At 38.8% G+C, this 21,766-nt stretch overlaps 1 protein-coding gene across 1 annotated transcript in view; it reads left to right on the top strand.

The window, feature by feature from the left end:
• The window catches only part of NYAP2 (neuronal tyrosine-phosphorylated phosphoinositide-3-kinase adaptor 2), a 124,989-nt gene extending 123,617 nt beyond the window's left edge, over window positions 1-1,372 (top strand). The window contains exon 6 of the mRNA XM_062499459.1: window positions 1,145-1,372. Coding sequence (XP_062355443.1) covers window positions 1,145-1,372 — 228 coding nt within the window. The remainder of the gene's footprint in view (window positions 1-1,144) is intronic.
• The last annotated feature ends 20,394 nt before the right edge of the window (window positions 1,373-21,766 follow it).

The raw sequence follows: 21,766 nt of genomic DNA, 5'->3' as shown, positions 1-21,766 counted from the left end.
TGGTCTATGCCCGTGCTTGACATTCTCAGACTTGTAAATGAAAGACATATGCATTATTAAATGTATGCAAATACCCTTAATAATAAAGATACATTTCCTTAATGAACTGCAAACTCTGCCAAAGTATTGCTGTACATGTTCGTTTCCATGACAAGAGCAGAGATGTACCTGGATAGCTGCTGTGAATGTATCGTGTGTTTACTTGCACACAAATCCTTAGCTCTTGGGAAATAAAGGTGGGACACTCAAGACATCACTTCAAATTTGCAAAGTAAGTGTTGAGAGGAAGTTGTCTCAGCTGCAGGTACAAAGTGATATCCAAAACCAATGAGCCCTTTCAGAAAAGTTGAGTATTAGTGACTTCTGTTCCAGTCTAAAGTCTCCGAAGACACATTTTCAATTGTGAACTCCCCACTGAGCTCGAATGAAATCACATTCTCAGCTTGAGAGGCGCTGTGACATGTACTTACAACTAAACATATGCTAACCTCCTCTTTTGGATCACGATCACGTTCTCCAGTATTCCACATGCAGGAAAACATGGAGTTTCTTAACTCTTGGTGCCTTCCAGTTAATGAAATATCACAGAGTAGGATGTATAATATATATAATATATATATATATATATAATTCTCATGGAGTTAATGAAATCATTTTAACAAAATTTAACAGTTATATTTAGCTTGATACTCAGAAATGTTAACACCCTGCTTTTAATGTGACAGATTAGATTTGGAAAGCAATATAAAACATGGGTTTCAGTGTGTAGAATTTTTTTTCCAGAACTTAAGGAGGTTGTTAAGATCCATGTGTCTTTTTAAGATCTATTCTATCATTTAAAATCCGACCAGTGCTAGATAGCCAAAACCATTTATCTTTATTAGATTTTAGTGCTCTGGAGAAGTTGAAACAGGGATCTTCTATTACCCCTTTTTTCCCTTAAAGAAGTAGTTAGAAGTAAAGACTAACTCTGTTTCTGTTTTTGGCATAGAGATTTTTATTCATAGAGTGTTTCAAGTAAAAGTAAGCTAACTTTGCAAAGAAAAGGCATATTTAATCTATGACCAATACAGTTATTTGTATGCTTTTTCCCTCTTTTTTTTTTCTCCTCCCCCTTCTTTTCTTCATCCACCTCCCCCAATAGGTGACTTGCATGCAGTGGTTGCAAGGGGACCATACGATGCTGGACATGATTGAAAAAAAGCGCTGCCTCTGCAAAGAGATCAAAGCTCGACAGAAATCAGAGAAAGGACTCTGCAAACAGGACAGCATGCCTATTTTGCCAAGTTGGAAAAAGAATGCCGGGACCAAGAAATACAGCCCTCCTCCTTATTCCAAACAACAGACTGTTTTCTGGGACACTGCAATTTGACAGGCCTGTGGAGGATGCCCTCTCCACTGTGTGCCACCAAGCACAGGTAACCTGCTTTCTTTACAAGGCAAAGGCTCTAACCTAAGACTTGCCTACAGGTGGTGAACTTCCTAGGAAAAACCACACCAGTACAGTGCTCACCTGTCAATCAAGAGAGAGATTTAAGTTTCTGACTGGATTAAGGCATACATATTTACCCAGGATTTTTTTGGATCCAGAAGATATCAAAATGTAAATATTTCACCAATATATTGAAAACACCCAAACTAATACACTGTTTAAATATATAAATATATATATATATATATATATATATAAATTCAAAAATTTATGGAGAATTTTACTATATAATGTTACTGTTATACTGTTTTATTACCTATTTTCTATGTTCAATTCTACTGTTCACCCCCACCGCCAGTGTTTTATTTCTCTGACCTGCCTAGATGTGGCCTCTGTACAAAAGCATGTGGTTGTACGTGTTGTTGGAGAGGACAATGTACAAAACAACTCAGTGCTAGGGCTGTAGAAGATAAGTAGAGTCGTACTTGTTAGATGTCCTTAGCTTGGGGGGTGGGATGGACAAAGGGGAGAGTTCTGGTGGGAAACAGCAAACCTGCAAGCACTGAATATACAAGTGCTTAGTGCAGGTGCCCAAGTTGCATTTAAAATATTAATAGTCCTGCATAATAGTAACCAGATAACTTGTCCTTGGCTTTATATAAACCAGTTACTAAAAGGATTTGGCCAAGGAACTAAATTTTCTGCAGCAAAGCCTGCGACAGAATCTCTTCCTTGATGACGTTCCGTTGATTAGCAGAGACCATGGTTCACTGTGACTAAGCATTGTGCAGCCCTTGGCGGAGAGAGCCGGTCGCTCAGCGGGTTGAGGCAGCGCCACTGCAGCCGCCGTCCCTGTCCACATTTACCGACGGCCCAGAAAATAAAGGCGACTAAATATGTTTACATGTTTGTTATTTTAAATCCAGCAGCACATCCTTACTTACGCCGTGTCAGATTTCCACGTGTTGTTTCTGTGGGCTGGATTTCAGACCCCTTGAAAGGCTGTTGGGAAATCCCTCTAGATTTCATGCGGTTTTGAAGCAGAAGCCCGCCTAACGCGTTTTCCTGGCTATGCCGTTTCTTCTTCCTGGCTGCTTCTGGAATTGGCTTGCAATCCTGTATTATATTACACCCATTTTAACAGAATATTATGTCATGACCAAAGAATTATGACCTCCTGGTTTTAACGGGAGAAAGAGATGGCTTATACTGATTATGAGGGTGAAATCTGTGCGGTGAAATATCTTCCAAAAGGATCTGTTGAGGATGAGGGAAAATTGTACTGCGGTGGAGCAGGGGGGAAAATGATCTATGGCATATATTTTGTATATTAAAATTTCTATCTGTGTGTCTGAAGTTTGGTAGTACAAAATTCCCTCTTTAAAACAATTATTTTAATGTTATATTCGCCAAGAAGAAAAGGTGTCTTGTTTGAAATGTCTTGTTCTATTGGCTTTTCTTTAAAATTATGTTGACAGCATTGCCACAGCAGTAATTGCTGATCAAAAAAAGACCAAAAATAACAAATTTTAGAAGGTTTTTGTAATCTATATTGCTAAAGTTTGAGTTTCAGTAACATTTTATCAGTAGTAGTTTCCTTTCAGCCTCTGAAATAAAGTTTTTAAATATTTTATAACTAATTAACTAATGTATATTTTGATGTCCAGACTGAGATTTCTGTAAAAGATGAAGTGTGTGTTTATATGTGTGTATGTATATTAACATTATTGTATATGTATATATGCATATGTGTACACACATATACATGTATATATGCATGTATCTATATATATCCATAGATGTGTGCATACGTATATCTGCATACGTTAAATATTGGTGTGTTATGAATATACAAAGGATGGAATAGGTACAGAGTTGAAATGCAGATTTGAAGACCCCCTCACAGCCAAAATGACAGAAGACATGAAAAAACCCAGAGTCTGTGAGGGAATCTTTGAACACGTTACATTCAAAAGACACCAACTGTCTATTCTGCTTATTCTCTCTTTAAAAAAAAAAAAAAAAAAAAGAAAGAAAATGGCAGAAGAACAACTCCAGAGATCTCACAAAGTTCCAGGATCTCCTGGAAAGAAGACAACTTGTTGTTCATGAGAAATCTGTTGAGATAACAAGTTCATTATTCAGCAAGTGTTCATGCTTTGTCTTCCTTGTAATGTGGCAAGAGAAGAATTTTCCATGTCCATGTGTGAAATACTTAGCCCAGCCCTTCCCCCCATCTACACAAAGTCACTGGTGACAAAACGTGAGCCGGTGTTCAGCCAGCTCTGCCAGTCCTTGTCCTCACTGGTTCCCTCCTGCAGCAGCTCCTTTGAAGCCCCGCTGGCAGCGCAGACCCTGGGCTCACCCGCTGGGGGAAGGCAGTGTCAGTGTGAACAGCTCCGTCCTTGGTAGTGTTTGTTCATATCGTGTCCTTTCCATATCGAGATGTAATAGGAATAATGATCAGGGAATTGAAGCATTCTTCTCCTAAGCAGACTTGCTTGTATGCTTAGCCCACCACAAACTCCTTGTTTTGCTTTTATTGCTCACTGCTGTTTATGTTGTCCTTCCTAAATAACTGCCCACGTGCTTCCAGACCTCCATTGTATCCCATGGAAACAATGGCTTTTTGTTTTAAAGTGCGACAACATGAAAAAGTAAAATATAATTTAGCACTTACCTTCAAAGCACTTTAGAAATGTGAAGTAAACTTCATGCTTGCAAGAGCTGTTTTGCTGAGGAGGGACGTGAGGCTCGGGTGGAATAGTTTCCAAAGGTCACGGACAGAGCCAGAGCAGGACACAGCCACTGCCCTGTCCCATGACTGCTGGCCCGCCCCATGGCTCGGGTAAAAGGCACATCATCCTGCCGAGAGCTGCCACCACAATGCTGTCAAACATTTCCTACATCACCTCTTGTCTCAGCAGCTTCTGTGTCACAGGGTGAATGACAGTGCTTAGTTACACACGGTCATTAAAGCTGTAGTCTGTATAAATATGCAATCTGTATATACATACAGATCACATATATACACACACTTATGGAGACTGTATATATGAAATTGTTTGGTATGCACTTATTTTGCTTTAAACTCCTGAAGTTAAACATTATAGTGTAGCAATTTGTGTAAGGTGCACTGTGATTTCAAGAAAGCACAGTAAAGTCACAGGTCTTGTTATTCTTGCACTAAAAATGTGTTTACGTATATTAGCCAATGTATGTCTACTTTATCGCTCCTTTTGACAAATTAAAGCAAATGGTATAAAATAGTATGGGGTTTTTTGGTTTGGGTTGTTTATTTTTAAGTGGACAATGGCACTATGTTTTTAAATGACAGGGTTTTTAAATAAAATTAAATCATTCTGTGTTCATTCCAATGTAATACATTTACCAATATCTTGAAACTGAATGTCATGTTGCTTTTTTTTATATTTCATTAGAAATTGTCAGGTATGTGCCTGAGATTGTGTAGGACTAAGGAGTAGCTAGAGGCTAACTGTAATCATATATTATTAGCCGTTTCTATATACACAGTATAAATACATATTAATTTTCTTTTCATTTTTGTACTTGATTTTTTTAGGTAAGATGTAATTAAATGTACTTTGATACTTCTGAAGTAAAAAGATGTTGTTTGAAGATCAACTCTGCTTTCTTTAGTGCATTGACAATATTTTACAATAATTTAGTGCTTATTTATTTGTGCTCCGGTGTAATAATAAAAAGCAATAGTTTAAAATATTTGGATGTTCATTTTCATTTGATAGTTTAATTTTAGAGACAGGTTATTCACTGGGATTAGCCAAAGATTCCTGGGAAGAAAAGTCAAGTCATAGATGTATATTTATAGCATTCCCTAGGCACTTTTTTAATCATACCATTTGTTGGAGGAAATGAATTAATCGCTTTAATAGGTTAGTATTTGGAAGCCATGCCTCGTTGCATCTAATGCCATGAGTGCCATCCTCAACTAAACACTTAGGATAAGAGTTCTCTGAAGAGCAGATAAATTTTTGCCTAAGCACCTTTCACAGTCTGGGATGGAAGATGCTCACTTCAAAGACACACCCTTCAAAGATCTCCATTTGTAGAATATCCCCAAATGGGAGAGGGACCCATCACACTCTCCTAAAGCTCTCAGAATTCTGCTCAAAGGTAAGCATAATCTTCCTGTTTCCAGACAAAAGTATTAGTCCCATTAGGATGTAAAACCCAGCCCTTGCAGAGGAATTCCCCAATTTTTTTAAGAAGACATCCCCCCTAATATTTTTAGGAAGGCATTTTGTAATTTAAAAATGTTTCCAAGAACAAGTAAGCAAGTAGTTAATGAAGAACCCAGTAAGAAACAGTAATACTCTTGCTGTGGCACTAAGACCATACTTCTCTCCTTCCATGAAGAAAAGCTGCCTCTAATAAGCAAAAAAATATTTTATCCTTGCTTGTACAGATCTGCATGCAGAAGTGTACTGAGGGGGAAGCTTTTGGCTGTCTTCAGCAGGAGCTGCTTCTGGGGCAGGTTGCAAATGATTCAGAAGGTGATTTCTAAGTGCTTCCCTGCCCCAGGAGTCACCTGCTTTCCCCAAGGCACAGCCTCTCTCCTCAGCAGCAATCCCATTGACAGGGTCCACATATAGGATGAAGAGCTTTGCTGCCTCTTCATTCTCCTCTTGCTCTCCCCAGCCCCTGACATGTTCGGAGTGAATCATCCTCTGAAGCAAAGTCCAGCCTTTTTCTCACAGGCTCTATGTTTTGTATGAAGACCCCACACGGATGACTAGAAATTAACACTGTTTTACAGGGATTTCTCCAGCCCTTAAAAAGGAAGAGATTTTGTCTGTCAGATTCATGTCTGTGCTCTTCAGTGGTATGGTTCACAAAGTCCTGTGTCCTAGCCCATTTCTAAAGGCTTGCCATGGTGACTTCCAACATTCACCTTACTCCACATGACATGCCCGACCCCTTCTGGGCACAGGAGCACCCAAACAGAGAAGGAATAAAATAGAAGGATTGCCAAATACATAAATATGGGGCAAATTCAGACTTCTTCCTACTTGAAATATGTGTATTCTCTTTCTTTGCAGCTACAGAAACACCTTTTATATACCATTGTTTTTTAAACAGAAGAGGTTTAAATTAAAAGGTGACAAGACAATAAAACTCAACAATTGAATTTTACAGTTGTATTTTCTCTAAGTTTATTTAGAAGTGGAAAGGTGCCTGCAGTGCTCGATCTTGGATCTCTGGTCCTTTTGCATTTTGAAAGCCATCACAATACCTCTGGCTGGAATTGCTGCTGTTTCTCCTCTGCTCTCACTCCGAGTGACCCCAGCTGGTGCCAGAGTGGCTGAGAAACAAGTAAAGCACAGAGGGATTTGTCTTGCTTGGGAACAAGTAACCTGCCCTGAGCACAGCAGGGAAGTCAAGCAGCCCTTAGAGGGAAGATGGGCCAAGTCTCTCAGATCTATGCCCAGCACTCAGAGCTGGCAAGGGAACTTCAGGGAACCAAATAAAATTTACAAAAACAAAAGACAACTGAAAAGAAACACTGCTCAAAGGCAAGACTGAACACATTTGGCATTTGTTTTCTAAACCTGCCAACTTCTCTTTTATGGTATTTTTTTCTTTTCCTTTAAAACAAGTTTACACATCTGTCACTTTTTAATTGAGATTTTTGGCACTGATGTGGGTGGTAGTTTCAGTGTTTTGCCCACCTGTGGTATATTTTTGTCTTCTTTGTCTCCTTCTCTCTTTCTGTTTCAATCCTTTCTTTCACGATGTGGTTTGGGAAATGTATTTGTAGGTACAAGAGTTTCCGTCCAATCTTTTTTTTCCATTAACGTTCTATACCTCCCCTATTCTCAGCTGGCTCTGTGCTCTCTTGACCCTCATGAAAACATACGAGGAGAGCAGGAGGATGAGCCACCACTGATTTTATTTTAGAAGATTGAATTTATCAATGCCGTTCTCGATTTATACACGACAAGTTTCACAGAGGGCTGGGGAAAGAGGAACGGCTGGGAACGTGGTGGGAACCACTGAGCTTCAGCCTCCGGCACAGGGGGTCCCTGAGGCTGCAGGGAGCCAGGCAGGGTCCCTGTCCCTCGCACAATTGTCACCCGGCAGGACGAACCTCCTGTGCCAGGTTCTCGGGGACCACCGCAGCGTGCCGTGCTCGGGAAGCGGGGAAAGCGCCCGGAGGAGACAGGAGCCTGCGTTTCCTCAGCAGCCGCTCCTGCTTCAAAGTCTTCCGTCCTGCTCTCCGTGACCTTATCCTTTCTCTGGACGTTAACACCTCTGCAAAGTGGGTGTTAAATGCTGGTGTTAGTGTCTGTAGCGCGCTCTTACATCCACTTGAGAAGTGTAAATGATTCTACAAGGTGCAGGGCACTAGAAAATCCGCTTTCCCCAGTCTCCAGCTGGCTGGGGAAATTCAAATTAACTCCTGTGGAATCCAGCTCCTGCCAAAGAGCTCTGCTCTTTCCCAGGTTCTTCAGGGCTTTTTTACTGTTCTTGTCGACACAACAACTGAATGGCTAGTGTGTTTATTTATGAAGTTTAAAGAGGATAAGATGTCCTTGGCCAAGCAGGCAAAGACATTTACTTTCTGCCTGGCTTTTATGCTCATTTGAGAAATTTGTCACAGTTTCTGCTGAACTGTGGCCCGTCCAAGAAGCCCATGCTTTCTTTCCCTGGCTCTTGCCCTGTGTGTGGGATGTGGTGGCACATGTTGTATATGGAATAAGCTGACAGGATGAGTTATTCCCTGGGGTACGTATTTCACTGACCAGGCACTACCTGAGAGTGTTTCTTCATTCTCTGAACTGCATCACTTACAATTTCCACACTCTCCATGGGTAAGATTTCTCCCCAATGCTTTGGCCGTCCCCGTCCGTGGTGACAGAACATCTGGACTAGCTTCCTAAAAGGTATCTACTTTGGAGGTATGTCCAAATAAGAGGATAGATTTTGAAACTAACTGGGATCCAACCTATTCAGGGTACTCAAGGTTGCAAGCAATGCCATCAGCCTCCATAAAAACCAGACTTCTACTCATTGTGCAGCAGCAGTCAGCAGGGGAAAGCCTGCAGTACTGCACACAGGGTCAGAGGGTTGAAAATCAGCACTTGGAAGAGTCGTTTAAGCTCACCTAAGGCACTCAATACCTCTTGCAGTGCACCTGGCAGCACTCCCTTGGGTTTGCAGCACTACAGAAAGGCGGTGACCTCTGAGGGAACGCCCAGCCAGGACCTGATCCGAGCATAGCTCGGGGCAGCCCTGGCTCTGCCCTCCCCTGTGGGTCTGGATGTGCCTTCGGGTGTGACCAGGGCACTGCTGTGAGCCTTGCAAACAGGTGCTGCACAGTCACCACAGACAGTGCTGGAATGATCCTGCCGACATTTGTGCCGGGGATTTACTACTGTGGTCTGACAGGAACTGTGAATTTGACCAGTTATCATGAGTTTTGCCTTGTACTTTTGCTGTTTCATTTATCCTGGGAAGCTCCCTTCTGCTTCATCACTTATGTCTATTTTTGTAGACACAGCCAGAAGTACAAATCTCCAATACACTGTCTGAATTAATATTCTGAACCTGGGGCTGAGAGAAATGCTGAAAGCCCTTCATGTTAGCAGGGTTTGAACTTGACTAAGCAACATGTCTGATTCTTATTTTTATTTTTTGCCAATATTTTCATATTCCTTTATTTTCCATCTGTTTCAGGAATTAAAGCACAAATAATCTTTTGAAACTTGGTACCAAAAGAAATTTCAAATTCTGACAAGTTTTAATCCAATAGACAAGCAAATTTGAGTTCATGCTTTCTTTACTTCCATATGAAAGCTTTCTTACTGCCTATTTAATTTCCACAGAGATACTATTGCTTATTTTAACAGGATTCTACAATATATAAATCACCTTTCTGTCCTTCTCTCTCTGTGGGAGAATGAATATGTAGTGCTTTTCACTCTGGTTTTTCTTTCTTAGTATGTCCACAAGATAAATGAGAGCTCTAGCAAGTGAGGTTAGTGGGTTTAAGGAAGACAAAGATTGTTTAGTGTCTCAGTGTGGTGAAATATAGCACTTAATGTATATATTCTTCTAGTTCAAGGTGTGTTTTAGGAAAGTCTTAAACTTTCATCTGTCCATGACAAATTAATGGGAAATTGGACAAATGCTGACTTTGGATTTTCACTTGTGGCGAATTATTCTGTGTCCTTCAAACTTTATCTTGACTGAAGAGCATTAGATAATACAGCCAAAAAAAAAAAAATAATGGTACATTTACTGCCATTCTAGCATAGAAAAATACACTCTTAATTTTACTCTGGACCAAAAATATTTTATACACCTTTGATTTATCTTTGGGAAGACTGTTAGTGGTTGTCTGATACTGTCAAAAGTAAATCAAAGCCTTAATGAAAGATTGGTGTAGACCTATCCCACTGTTTCAGAGAACATTTTACAATGTGGGAGACCTCAGCCTCCAGTACTCCCTTACATCTTCTCTCCATTTTTTAAATTTAGTCCCATTTTCTACCCTGTGCACCTTACAGATGCTCTCCACATTCCTGCTACTTGCTAAGGCTGCTGTGGATCTTTGTGTTGGGTTTAGGGGTCGTAATTCTTGTAATATGTTTTTATTCTTCTCACACTTTCCCATAAATATTTGAAATAAGGGATAAATTATTTTTCTGTGACAAGGAACGGGCATATCACTCATCTATTCATGTATATATGTACATCTCAAAACTAAAATGGGTACCTGATTCCAAGTGCTCCTATAGAAGAAAACAGGATCAGGGCTTTCACATTAAGAAAGTCTCATACCATGCTATGACAGCTCCAGCTTGGAAACCCAGTTTGGAGATGTCATTTACTCTGCCATAGATTTTGGGAGTTATTTACTTAGACGTGTGAGTAACTTTCCTCTAGAGAGTTCAAGAAATGACATTACATACTCCCACAGAATTCAAACAGCAGTATATGCTTTAGCTTAAAAAAATTATTATTGTTTTAAAAGAAAATAGTTTTCAATGTCACAGTTGTCAAGTGTTATTTGATTGATATAATTCTGCAGTGGAATGTGAAACTTTAAGATAGTGTCTTCTTTTAAAAACTCTTCTGAGGGACGTTAAGCTCTAGTGTAACTAATTAATGCTTTAAATATTCTTTCCTATCAGTTCAATCTTTATCTGTCTCTGTGCTGCCTTGTTACCCAATATGAACTGCTCATTGAAATTGATTGCTCCTGGTCTTTTCAACCATTGATTGTTCTTTCATGGCTGAACACTTTAAAATAACAATATTGATTTTTCTTACATTATAACCCTCTTCATAAGTCCTAACTAGAGACTGTCACTGTGGCCTAAGAACATGTGGGGACACTTAGCAGTTCTGAATTTAGAATGACAAAGGTATATTTAGTGCAGTATTCATCTAAGCACGAGTTTTAAAACAGTCAGTCCAAGGATTCTATTTTAAAACCATTCTTAGGTTAATTTTTCTTTTAAAATTAGTGAAAATATTTACTCGCAGATGTGAAATAGTGTGACACAGATCCTAGAACATGTTAACTGGAATATCTTGTGTCTTCACAAGCCTTCAGTTTACTGAGTTTCTAAATTTCATGGAATCAGTGCAGGACTAGAGAATTATTTCTGTTCTCTTTTCTTCTGCTGTGAAGAGTGTAGAGAGTGTAGGGAATTGACTCCATTTCTTGGACCTCTGGTGGCCCAGAGCACTCACCATGTGCTTGGAGGTGACTTTCAGGCTGGTACTCTCTGATGGCTGTGCATGGAGGGATGTTCACCTCTGTCTGGTCTGGCAGGATTAGCAGTAGCATGGCAAATTGTGGTCTCATATTACTGCAACACTCAGGCCTGGCTTTGGGGAAAATATTAATTGGATTGTTTTCCATTTTCACAGCAGAAAGAGGAACAAACTTCTTTGTATATTATAAATGATAGGACACACAAGGAAGATAAATGCAAAGAGCAGGAAGTACAGTTGATTAGAAAATTTGAAATGGAAGGCTTCTTCTAGAGACTTTTACTTTAATTGAAAAAGATGTTAAAATTCTGGTTTTGTTTTAAAATATGAAGCAATTTTTGAATGTTGGTGTGACCTTAGATTAATTTTGCAAGTGGATTTTTTTCCATTTTGAAATGAATTTTTCACATTCAGCAGGTTTTGCATAATATTAAAAAAACTCATGAAAAAATCACCACAGATAGAACCTTGGAATAAGACAGACTAGAAACTTTGCTTCCTTTGGAAGCAAGTTGCAAAATGACTGCATGATCCACAAAACAAGAAAGTCTGATAGGAATTTGAAGCAGCAGAGCATGGCACACTGACACAATAAACACCAGGACAGTAGCCACAGTGTGGTCTTTCAGAAGAGCTTGCTGTGGGCACAGTGTCAAAGGACAACATGAATATCAAGAAAACCCTAAAACAAGCCCTCAGATTCATGAGAAGTGGTTGTCTGTGCGACCACACAAAATGTTGTGACTAAAAGCCGAGGCAGAAAAAAAACCCATGCTGTGTGTTGTGGCCTGTTCCGTAAGATTGATATTCTTTTTCTGCAAGAGAAAGCCTTCTTGGTTTGGACTTTGCTGGTGATCTGAATTGTTACCTGCACCCCAGCCTGCTCTGCTTTTACTCATTATATCATTGGAGATTTAATAGCTGAAGTGAATAACAGGAATATTTAGAAGAGGACAAAATCAAGTAGAAGAAAAGCTCATGCAGCAATATGAACTCCCATAGACGAGAGAAGACATGACACTGAAAAGTTTGTAGCCTGACCCAAAAAAAGTGAAATGATGAACAGACTGAATATACTTTAGTGGAGGAAGTAAAACTAGAAGGGAGAAGATAAGCATTTACCACCATTGTACTTAATGGAGTACAGGAAAACAGCCAAAGTTACTGTCAAAATTTAAGGCTGACCCAAGGATATTTAGAATAATTATTTTTAAAAAATAAACCTGGTTGGGAATAACTAAGTAAGTGAGAAAGAACTTTCAGGTGTTTTTAGCCACATTGATGCATAGACCTCGTGTAACTATCCTCAAGACTGCGATACTGTGGAGTCAAGGTATAGTGTGGATACAAATATTTTTATTCTGAAAACAATGAGTTTTGGGAAAAGAGTTTTGGGAAGTTTTATCTGGTTTTGAAGCTTGGTCCATTATTGCCAGTGCAAACGCGGTGCAGGGGATGATTGCACAAGGGGCAGTGCTGTTAATACACAGCATGAGATGTGATCTCTGGGTCATGGTCCCACACAGGGATGTTTTGCACAAGATGATCCTCCCTATCTTCCGAGAGTAGGAAGTGGAGATGGCAGAAGTGAGGCTGTGACCCAGCTGTGAGGATGAAGCCGTTGCTGTAAGGCTGTGCTGTGGTTTGTGGATGTGCTGTGGTTTGTGGATGTGCTGTGGTTTGTGGATGTGCTGTGGTTTGTGGATGTGTGCAAGGCGCTGCAGGCTCTTCCCTCCCGCGCCCACAATGGAGAGAAGCGGCCTTGGCTCCGCGGCTCACAAAATATCATCATCAAGGCGTAGCTCTGTGGAAGGCTTCCTTCATGTTTCAGGGAAGACTTCTTAGCATCATCTGAGAAAGTCTTCAAACTTTTTTTTCCAGATGGATGTTGTCCAAGCTAACAAAGTACCATGGAATACAAACAGTTACAGGAGCGGCCTCGTGAGTTCAGCCTGTATTTTCTGCCGACTGTGGGATTCTCTAGCCCTCCTTTGTAAAGGGGAGAACTTCTATTTATTTATTTATTTATTTATTTATTTATTTATTTATTTATTTAAACATTATGCAGTGTGGCAAGGCCTTCGGTCATGAGCAGGGCTCACGGACAGATAGATTTTGGGCAGGTTACCGAGGTAGGCCTGGAAACAGCTGCTGGCCCTGGGTGCCACCATCAAATCAAATCAAATCAAATCAAACCAAATCCAACTTGCTGCACGCTTGTGACAGCGACAGCAGCAGAGGAACCTGGCACGACAGGGAGGTGAGGCACGGTGGCTGCTGCAGGCATTGAGCCAGGGGACCTGTGTGTACACCGGAGCTGCACCAGGGCAGCCACAAAACTGTGGGGTGTTTTCCTGGCTGTGGGCACATGTGCACAGTAAGCTCTGGATTACTGGCACAGTAATATCTGAAATACCCTGGATTTAATTTTTGTGTCGGGCTGCTTGCTTCCGCAGAGAACAGTTTATGGTGGAGATTTGTGTTTACAGAGAACTGTTAGGCTGCCCTTTAAAGTGTTTAAACAATATTGTATCAACACGTTGCAGACTGATATGTATCTTAGCAACTGTGTCAAGTTCACCATGGGCTAAAAATCCAGATGGGAATCAAACAATCTGGAGCCTTAGAGCTTAGAAAGCTGAGAATAAGGAGAAAATTACAAGGTTATTTTGGGCCCAACCAAGGCAGCCCTTCATCTTCACACTGTGCTAATTGTAGGTTAACAAGTACCTTAAAAGTATGATTAAAATGCGAGATACACATAGTTTCTCCAAAAATTATAATAAAAATAATTATGGTTCAAGGCCAAAAAAAATTGTAATAACAGAAGTACAATTGAAGTTTGAAATAAGTGAAATCTCTAACAAAGAAAAATACTGCTGGTTTTATATGCATTTTACGTATCCATTGTTTCTTAAGTCTGTAAAACTCTGAATACCAGGTTGAATACTGTGTTTACACCATGTATGTGAGCAAGAATAGGGCTGCAGGTCCTGCTGTAAACATGAGCAGAAGCTCATCACCCACTGTGCTATTGTAAAAAGTCATGCAGAAACCAGCACTACGGGGAGTTTACAGGCCTCTGGGTCTGAGACAGGTTAACTACATCATAAATTGTCCCAAATCTAGCAACAGTCACTTGGCATCACATTCCAATGATCTACATTCATGGTGAGCCCATTTGTTGTGTGACTATCTCAAATAATTCCTGAACATACTGTGTGAGCAATACTTTTTGACTTGGACAGGCTGAATTGGTCCTGTCTGCAGTACCTGAGCTGGGTCTGCAATGCCCCTTACCTTAGAGAATGAAGTTTCCTTCACAAAGCACATTATAGCTTCAAAATGCAACATGCAGGAGTTGTTTCAATTTTCCAGGTACACATTCACACCGAGATCTGTGACTCGATGATTTGTATGAAGCTGATATTTAAAGACATTACGAAAGCATTTTAAGTACCTTGAGGATCATTATACGTGTGAGAGTTTCTAGTTATCAGGACTTTAACTCACACATCTCTATTAGAATTCTGACAAGGCAGCACTGGACTTCTGTTTGTCTTTTTCCTCTCCAAAAACTAAGATCTAAGAGCGAATGAAGGAATTATAATGGCTCAAACCAAAACTGACACAAAGCTTGTTTTAAGTGTTAATGGTTATGACCTTGTAGTTCTTGAATGTGCTGGACAGATCACTGCAAGTGAATACCAGGGAGTCTCAAAAAATAGTCTGAGCCCCTGAGGTTCCAGTCAGGTCTTGGGAAGGGATGCACTGTGTGAAAGCAAAGCCTTTGGTTTGGTACATGGAGATTAAAGGATCCATTTGGTAAGATGGAACAAGAAGGCAGAGTTATTAAAGTTAAAAGGCTGTTGAACTTGATTCACCACATGATGTGAGGAGGGCACAAGGGGTTTATGTGGTTATGCTGCTTCTTGTACCATGTGAACCTCTTAAACGTGGAGGTCCCATCTAATCTTAAATTACTTTGTCCTTCCCAGTTGTTTTGTCATGCCCAAGATGTGAGATTTCACTGACTCTGTGTGCTCAGTAACTGAATCTGCCAGCTGATGACTTGAACCTTTTCTCATGAATCACAAGGGACTATCAAAACATCTCTGCATTTTAAGACACTGAGAGCATTTCACCATGTGAACTTGAGGATTTTTTGACTATCCCACTGTACTGGGGTATTGGAAGAAGCATTAGCAATGGGAAAGAACAGTAACTTCAAAAAAAAGAAGAAACTTATTTTTAAAAGTTATTCCTTTGGAAGAGGCTATCTTTATTAAAAATGTAAATTATGAAGATCTAAATAGAAAAGCAGTGGACTGATTTCTCAAGAGCTAATAATCTGTTCCCATCAAATATTTTAAAATAATTTACTGTGAAATCAATTTTATCAGATGACAAAATCATATGGGTCTCTTCTGTCATGCAAATTCTCTGAAATGAAATGCCTTTTTTGGGTGAAATAACCTATTTTTCCATGCAAAAATATGGTTTTACAGGAAAGAAAATATTTTTCCTTCAGGAAAACTTTGCCTGAAGAGAAAACGAAACTGAGATGCTCTTTTCCTCTGAATATCTTACAGGGAGATGAAGATGTTGGGTACCCTGCAGGCTCACTGCCACTGAAGGATCCAGCTACATGAGGCAAAAATTTCTGGGAGCTTGGATTCTCTTTGTCAGCCTAGGCTGTGTTCAGGTCAATTTTATTCCTGTGAAATTCCCAAGATCCTTTCATGTAGACAGCAGGAAGAGAAAATTCATTATTGTTCTTCCAAAATAGTCCATTTCTTCCCTCGAATTCCCTGTTGATAAAGAAGAAAAAGACACATTTCTAAGTTTTTGGATCCCCCTAGAAGGAAGAAATCTTTCCAAACTCTACACCCTTTTGAAGGAATGGATGTGATTTTCTCAACTATTCTACTGAAGACATTGACTGCATTTTTGTCCAGCATCCTATGGGGACTTTGGAGCAATGCACAGGGAGTGTGTTGTGGTGAGATGGAGCTCTGTGCCTAGTGCAGGTGAAGCTCTGAGTTTCCAGTGGCCCTGGACACAGGATTGTCAATGCTTCAGGATGAAGGAGGCTGCCTACAAGGGCTCTAATCTCTAGTGAAATTTCTCAATCAGTATTGCATTAAAATCTGACAACTGTCTGGTGAAACTATTGTTGTTAATCCCTGCTTTTTTCCCACCTGTTTCCCCCTGCTTCTCTTTCCTCCGGTTTATCTTGCCTTGATTTCTATAACCTTTTTTCATTATGTATCACCCCCCCCCCCCCCCTTCCTTTCTTTCTTTCCATAGAAATTTCCTTCTTGGACGTGAGGGACAAGAAATTTGTTATATTCAATCCTATTTCCTCCTGATAACAGTATTTTTAACATTTGTGATATCTAAAGATACTGTCAAGATATGAGAGAAGAAAAGGACTGGACAGTGACACCAGCATTCCATCTGGTACAGGAAAAAATTAAATTAAATGGTGCAAACTGGACGTTTCTGCCAATGATAGTTATAACAACAGCATGCACCATCTTAATAACAATTCTCTTCTCTCCCTGAGTGGCAAGGTATTAATATGAATATGTGTACTTTTATTTTTATCTAAAATACTTTGATTTAAGGGCCTTGACATTTTTTGGTATTTTTTATTTGCTCCCTATTCTGGCATTAATTTTATTGATTCATTGGAATGGATACTTATCTCACATTTTCTAAATGAATAAGAAATCCTTGGACCTCAAACAAAAGCTCAAACTTTGCTTCAGAAGTTCAAGAAGAATTATAGCATGTACACATTTGTCTAAGTATGCCTGCTCACCTGCCCAGTGGGTGTGAGTTTGATCTGCCTGCAATATTAAATGAAAATTTTTGGCGATTGAGTGTAAAATAATGATTTCCTGAGCACTATTTCTGTTTCAGTAAAGTTTATTGGCATTTCCTAGTAATAATTTTTTCCATCAGGAAAAAAGGAAACACATCTATTTCTATCCAGGCTGTGCAAGAGAAAAAAAGCCTGTGTAGCTGTAATCTTTATTCTGCTTTTAGAAACTTTTAGAGAGAGTATTGAAGTTTATGTAGCCCATGATCCACTAAGATGACTTCAAGATCTTGAAAGAAATATTAATTCTCATTTCAACATTCGTATTTGACTGTATATCACAGCTCTGAAAGGGATTTTGTCTCTTGCCCCTCACTTACAGTATTTGACACATCAGGTACGGAGTAAAACTCAAGTTATTCTGTTACAGGAGAATGTATTTGTTTATCTAGCCTAGCTAGTCTCCTTTGGAAAAAATACTTCTTTAAAAGACTGTTCTGCTCACAGATGTTGTTTAACATTCAGCTTCCCTCCTTGGCTGGAACCATATTGCAATGTTCTCATTTGTTTTGAGATTAGCTATGGTTACAATATTTGACTTCAGCATTTTGAACACTTTGGAGTTAAATAGCATTTAAATCCAAGATTAATCATGTTGGGTTTTGCTATTAAATAAAGAGTTCTATCTGCTAAATTTAAAATTACTTTGGGTCGAGTAGTTTCAAGTATTAACAGCAAGGCATTTAAGCATGAGCTTGCTTGAATTCTATTGTTTGAAATCAAAACCCTTTCACTTCCTTCATACTTGCTGTCAAAATACAATATAATATTTTAGAAGAATGTTTTGTCCAATTTTATTAGTCACAAAGATATAACAAGATGGCATTCTACTTTTTCATTCAGCACCTGGAAAAGTTTCATTTAAACCTGCCAAAATATATGATTTTTCATTCTTCCTGAAATGTTTCAAATGCAAACACACACTCAAAACCAACACAGTGTTACTATCCTGTTGGTTACCACTTTGTCCCTGCCTGGTTACTGGACAGTCTGCACTTGAGTCATGGGAATTCTGTGCTGACAAAACACTCCTGCACCTTTCTCAATAGCAACACTTGGGCTGATGCCTCAAAACAGAAATTACAATAGGAACCTGGGCTTCCCTGACTTCATGGAGACTTAAGATGTGACTAGATATTGTTCTCATCTCTTACTTCTTGGCTGTGGACAAAGCCACTGAGTCCTACCCTCTGGGGACCACTGCAAGCACATAAGGAGTTAGCCTGGATCTGGTGAGCATCGTTGGGAAGGCAGATTTTTTGTGTGTTTGTTTGTTTGTTTGCTTTTGTAGTTTTGGTTTGGTTTGGTTTTTGTTTGGTTTTTGTTTGTTTTGTTTTGTTTTTTTCTTTTAAGTGGAAGTTTCACTGGAGGTTCATGTCAAGCAGGTTTTTACATTGAATTTTGTAATAATCTCTAAATAGATTAAATTCTGCCTTAAGCAAATGTATGCAAATCATGGCTTTGTGTTTATTGGGAAAGATTTCCCAGTGTTCTTGCAGGAACTGGAAAACCTCACCTTGAGTGAAACTTGTGACCAACCAATGCCTCCTCTGAAAATACCTGTTGAAGGCACTGTTTCAGGGAGGACAAAATATGTGATATAATGCCACAGCCTTTTCGTTGTCAACATCAACCCCTCTTCATGTTCTTCTCTTTGTTTACGGGGTTCTATGTCCCTACAGTGAAAGATACCCCTGACTACTCGTGCTCTTATTTTTATTCCTCCCTTATCATAAGGGGACTTTTTCCATTACATCCTATTTTCAGACCTGTTATTTCACCTCCCCTCTCTCTTTCTTTTCAACATACTAAGGGATTAAGAAAGGAAGGGTAGTAGATCAACTCCTGAGAGCAGAGATTTCAAGATTTGATTCCTATAATGCAGAGTACTTTTATCTCCAGTTAAAAGGAATAATGAACGAATCTGTTTTAAACACAAATTCAGTCACCAAATTATTTTATTCTACCTATGCTACTGTGGTTTAAAATTTTCATACAGCACTGGATCAAATGAAAACTCCTCTGAATGACTAGGAGCAGTCTTAAGATACTGCAATTTAAAATAAAATAATCATTGAAAAATGTAATTTTGAGCTAAGACATGGCTCATGTAAAATTTTCTGCTTTATTTTAGAGGCTACTAGTTAATTAAGGAAAAAGTGAAGAACCTTCATGCTCTATTGCATAACTCATTGTCTTGTAATGAATTTTTGACATTTAATATACAAACATGTAATCAAGTATTGCATCACTCCAACCAATACTCCAAGTTCAAGAACCAGTCAAAATAATTTCCTATCTTTGTGGGCTTTAAGTCACACAAATATATAGATTCACTTTTTTATGCAACAGAGCAAATGTGAGGATGTATATGGATATAAACTAAGGCAAATTGTGTGAACTATATGTGTCCTCAGGAAAAAATGTTTAACAGTATAATTTAAAAAAATTAATACAAAACTTAATCTATTAATCCCTTTGCTTAAGGTCATTGGGTTTTACAGAGACCACATGAGACTGTAGTTACAAATATATTTTTATATAAAATGCATTAATTATTAGCACTAAAATAGTTTAAGGTTGCAAGGCAGATATTATTACTCAATGAAGATGCGTTTTAAGAAATACAAAGCCATGTAATGATTTAAAAATAGTGATCAGTTCTGTGTGCCTTCACAAAGTGGATAAGTAGTCTTTGAGTTTTATTATTTTTTCTGTTAAAGATGAACATAACTCATTTAAAAAAGAAAAGAGAGAAATTATATGCAGTGACATTTACTGTGTGGGTCACAGTACAATTTGCTTACTCAAAATCTTTCATATCACTGTAAGTCTAACATCTATTAAAATGACTCAGGAATATCAAACATGCAAATGGAAATGATGAAAGTGAGATATGTATCAAGTTAATTTATTTTTGGTTACTATGTGACCGAAATTTTGTCACAGTTAACAAGAACTAGGAGACATTTTCTTATTTAGTTTTCAGTCTTCAGCAATATGTAGCCTGACCATCACAAATTTTAGTTGGTGAAACAGAACTAGTGCCTAAATCCCAACAATCAAAGAATGCCAAAGAAACTGAGGGTAGGAGAAGGTGTGCTGATCTGGAAGCTTTTCCAGGCAGTTTAGTGTGGTCATTGATATTTATGGATAGCTGGCTACTGACTTGCTTCAGAAATAGAAGTTTTCTTATGTCAGACTCAGAAATAAAGTTGTGTATATAATTATACACACATACGTAATTGTGATAGGTATGTGTTTGTGTAAGGATGGTGAAGAACTGCATTTGCTTACACTTCCTCTTAGCAGTTTTGTTAAACCTGCTCTGCAAAAGTGGAGCTACAAAGCCAAAATCTCAGTTTCTGAGAAATGGTGGCATTGCACCTGTTTGCTTAAGATTTAGGATGCAATTAATACCCACAGATTAAATGTTGGGATGGATCTGATATCACAGTCAAATTTTCATAGAAGCTGCATAAAGAAAATGAGTACAGAGCTGAAATCTGTCCAAGCAAACTGCAGCAACTGAGGCCTGCCTTGGATGCCTTCCACAGTTTGCTTTTCATTGTATTAGAACTGATTGATCCCAGAGTACAGATGGATTCCTGAGTTCCAGAGGATAGTTGAATACCAATATTACCCTGGCACAATATCTCAAAAATTATCAGCAGTTTAGTTCTGAATCTTTTTTCTCAGTAGTATTTTTCCTGGGTTTGTGATAATCCATCTGCCAGAGCCCTAATTTCTATGGTTTTGTGGTTTATCTGAAAAATCTGATTTTTACATCTTTATGTACCACCTGGCTCACAGGAATAAAACTGAATATGAACAACAACAAAGAAAATTGTTAGGTTTTGCCTGAAAAATCTTTATTATAGATTAAAATATTCAGTTCCTTAGGGACTTACTGAATGCTTCATCTTGTGCTACACTTATCTTTCATCAAGGCTGGGTTTTTTCTATTCTTATATGCGCTGTTAAAAAATTGTTTTGAAGAGTACGTGAGGGAAGAGTAATGTAAGCCTATGTAAGACTGAATATTTATAAATTCAAAGAATCTAAAATATTATCAATTTTATGCTTGAATGACTTTACATTCACAGAATACTAAGGCTTAAAAGGTGCTAACTAAAAATTCTGCATTAAGAAAATTTCAATGCATTTTTATCCACTCAATCAGGAAATTATAGCATTAAGATTTTGTGTCTAACCAAATGTGCTGCCTTCATATTGTCATGACAGTTTTATATCTTATGGGCTTATATCTGACAGCCTAATGCACATCTAGATTAGAAAACAACTCTATTTGTTTTGTTTCTTTAAAATAATGTGACATTTTCATGTTTCAGTTTGCATGCTCTGAGAGTTTTTAAAATTCTGGGGAAAAACCTGAGCATGACAGAGAAGCCCTTCCCTGGTGAGGTTGTTACCTGGCAGTGGAAGCTTCCCCTGCACTTTTCCTCTCAGCCCTTAACCAGCATTTACATCATGGACCTAAAAGCAAAGTGTTTTTGCAGTCACCTGTGCCCTTCAGGATAAAAAAGGTGCTGTTAGAAAAATATTTGGGGAAGGTCTTACAGAATTTTGAGTGCTGTTTATGGAACCTGCTATTAGAACTGTAACATTTACCTGGCATAGCCTGGTAAAAAATATCCAACAGAACCACAGGTTCTGCC

The sequence above is a fragment of the Cinclus cinclus genome, chromosome 10, assembly GCF_963662255.1.
Source record: "Cinclus cinclus chromosome 10, bCinCin1.1, whole genome shotgun sequence".
Lineage (NCBI taxonomy): Eukaryota > Metazoa > Chordata > Aves > Passeriformes > Cinclidae > Cinclus > Cinclus cinclus.
The sequence above is the reverse complement of the archived record's forward strand: the minus strand, read 5'-3'. Positions and strand labels throughout refer to the sequence as shown.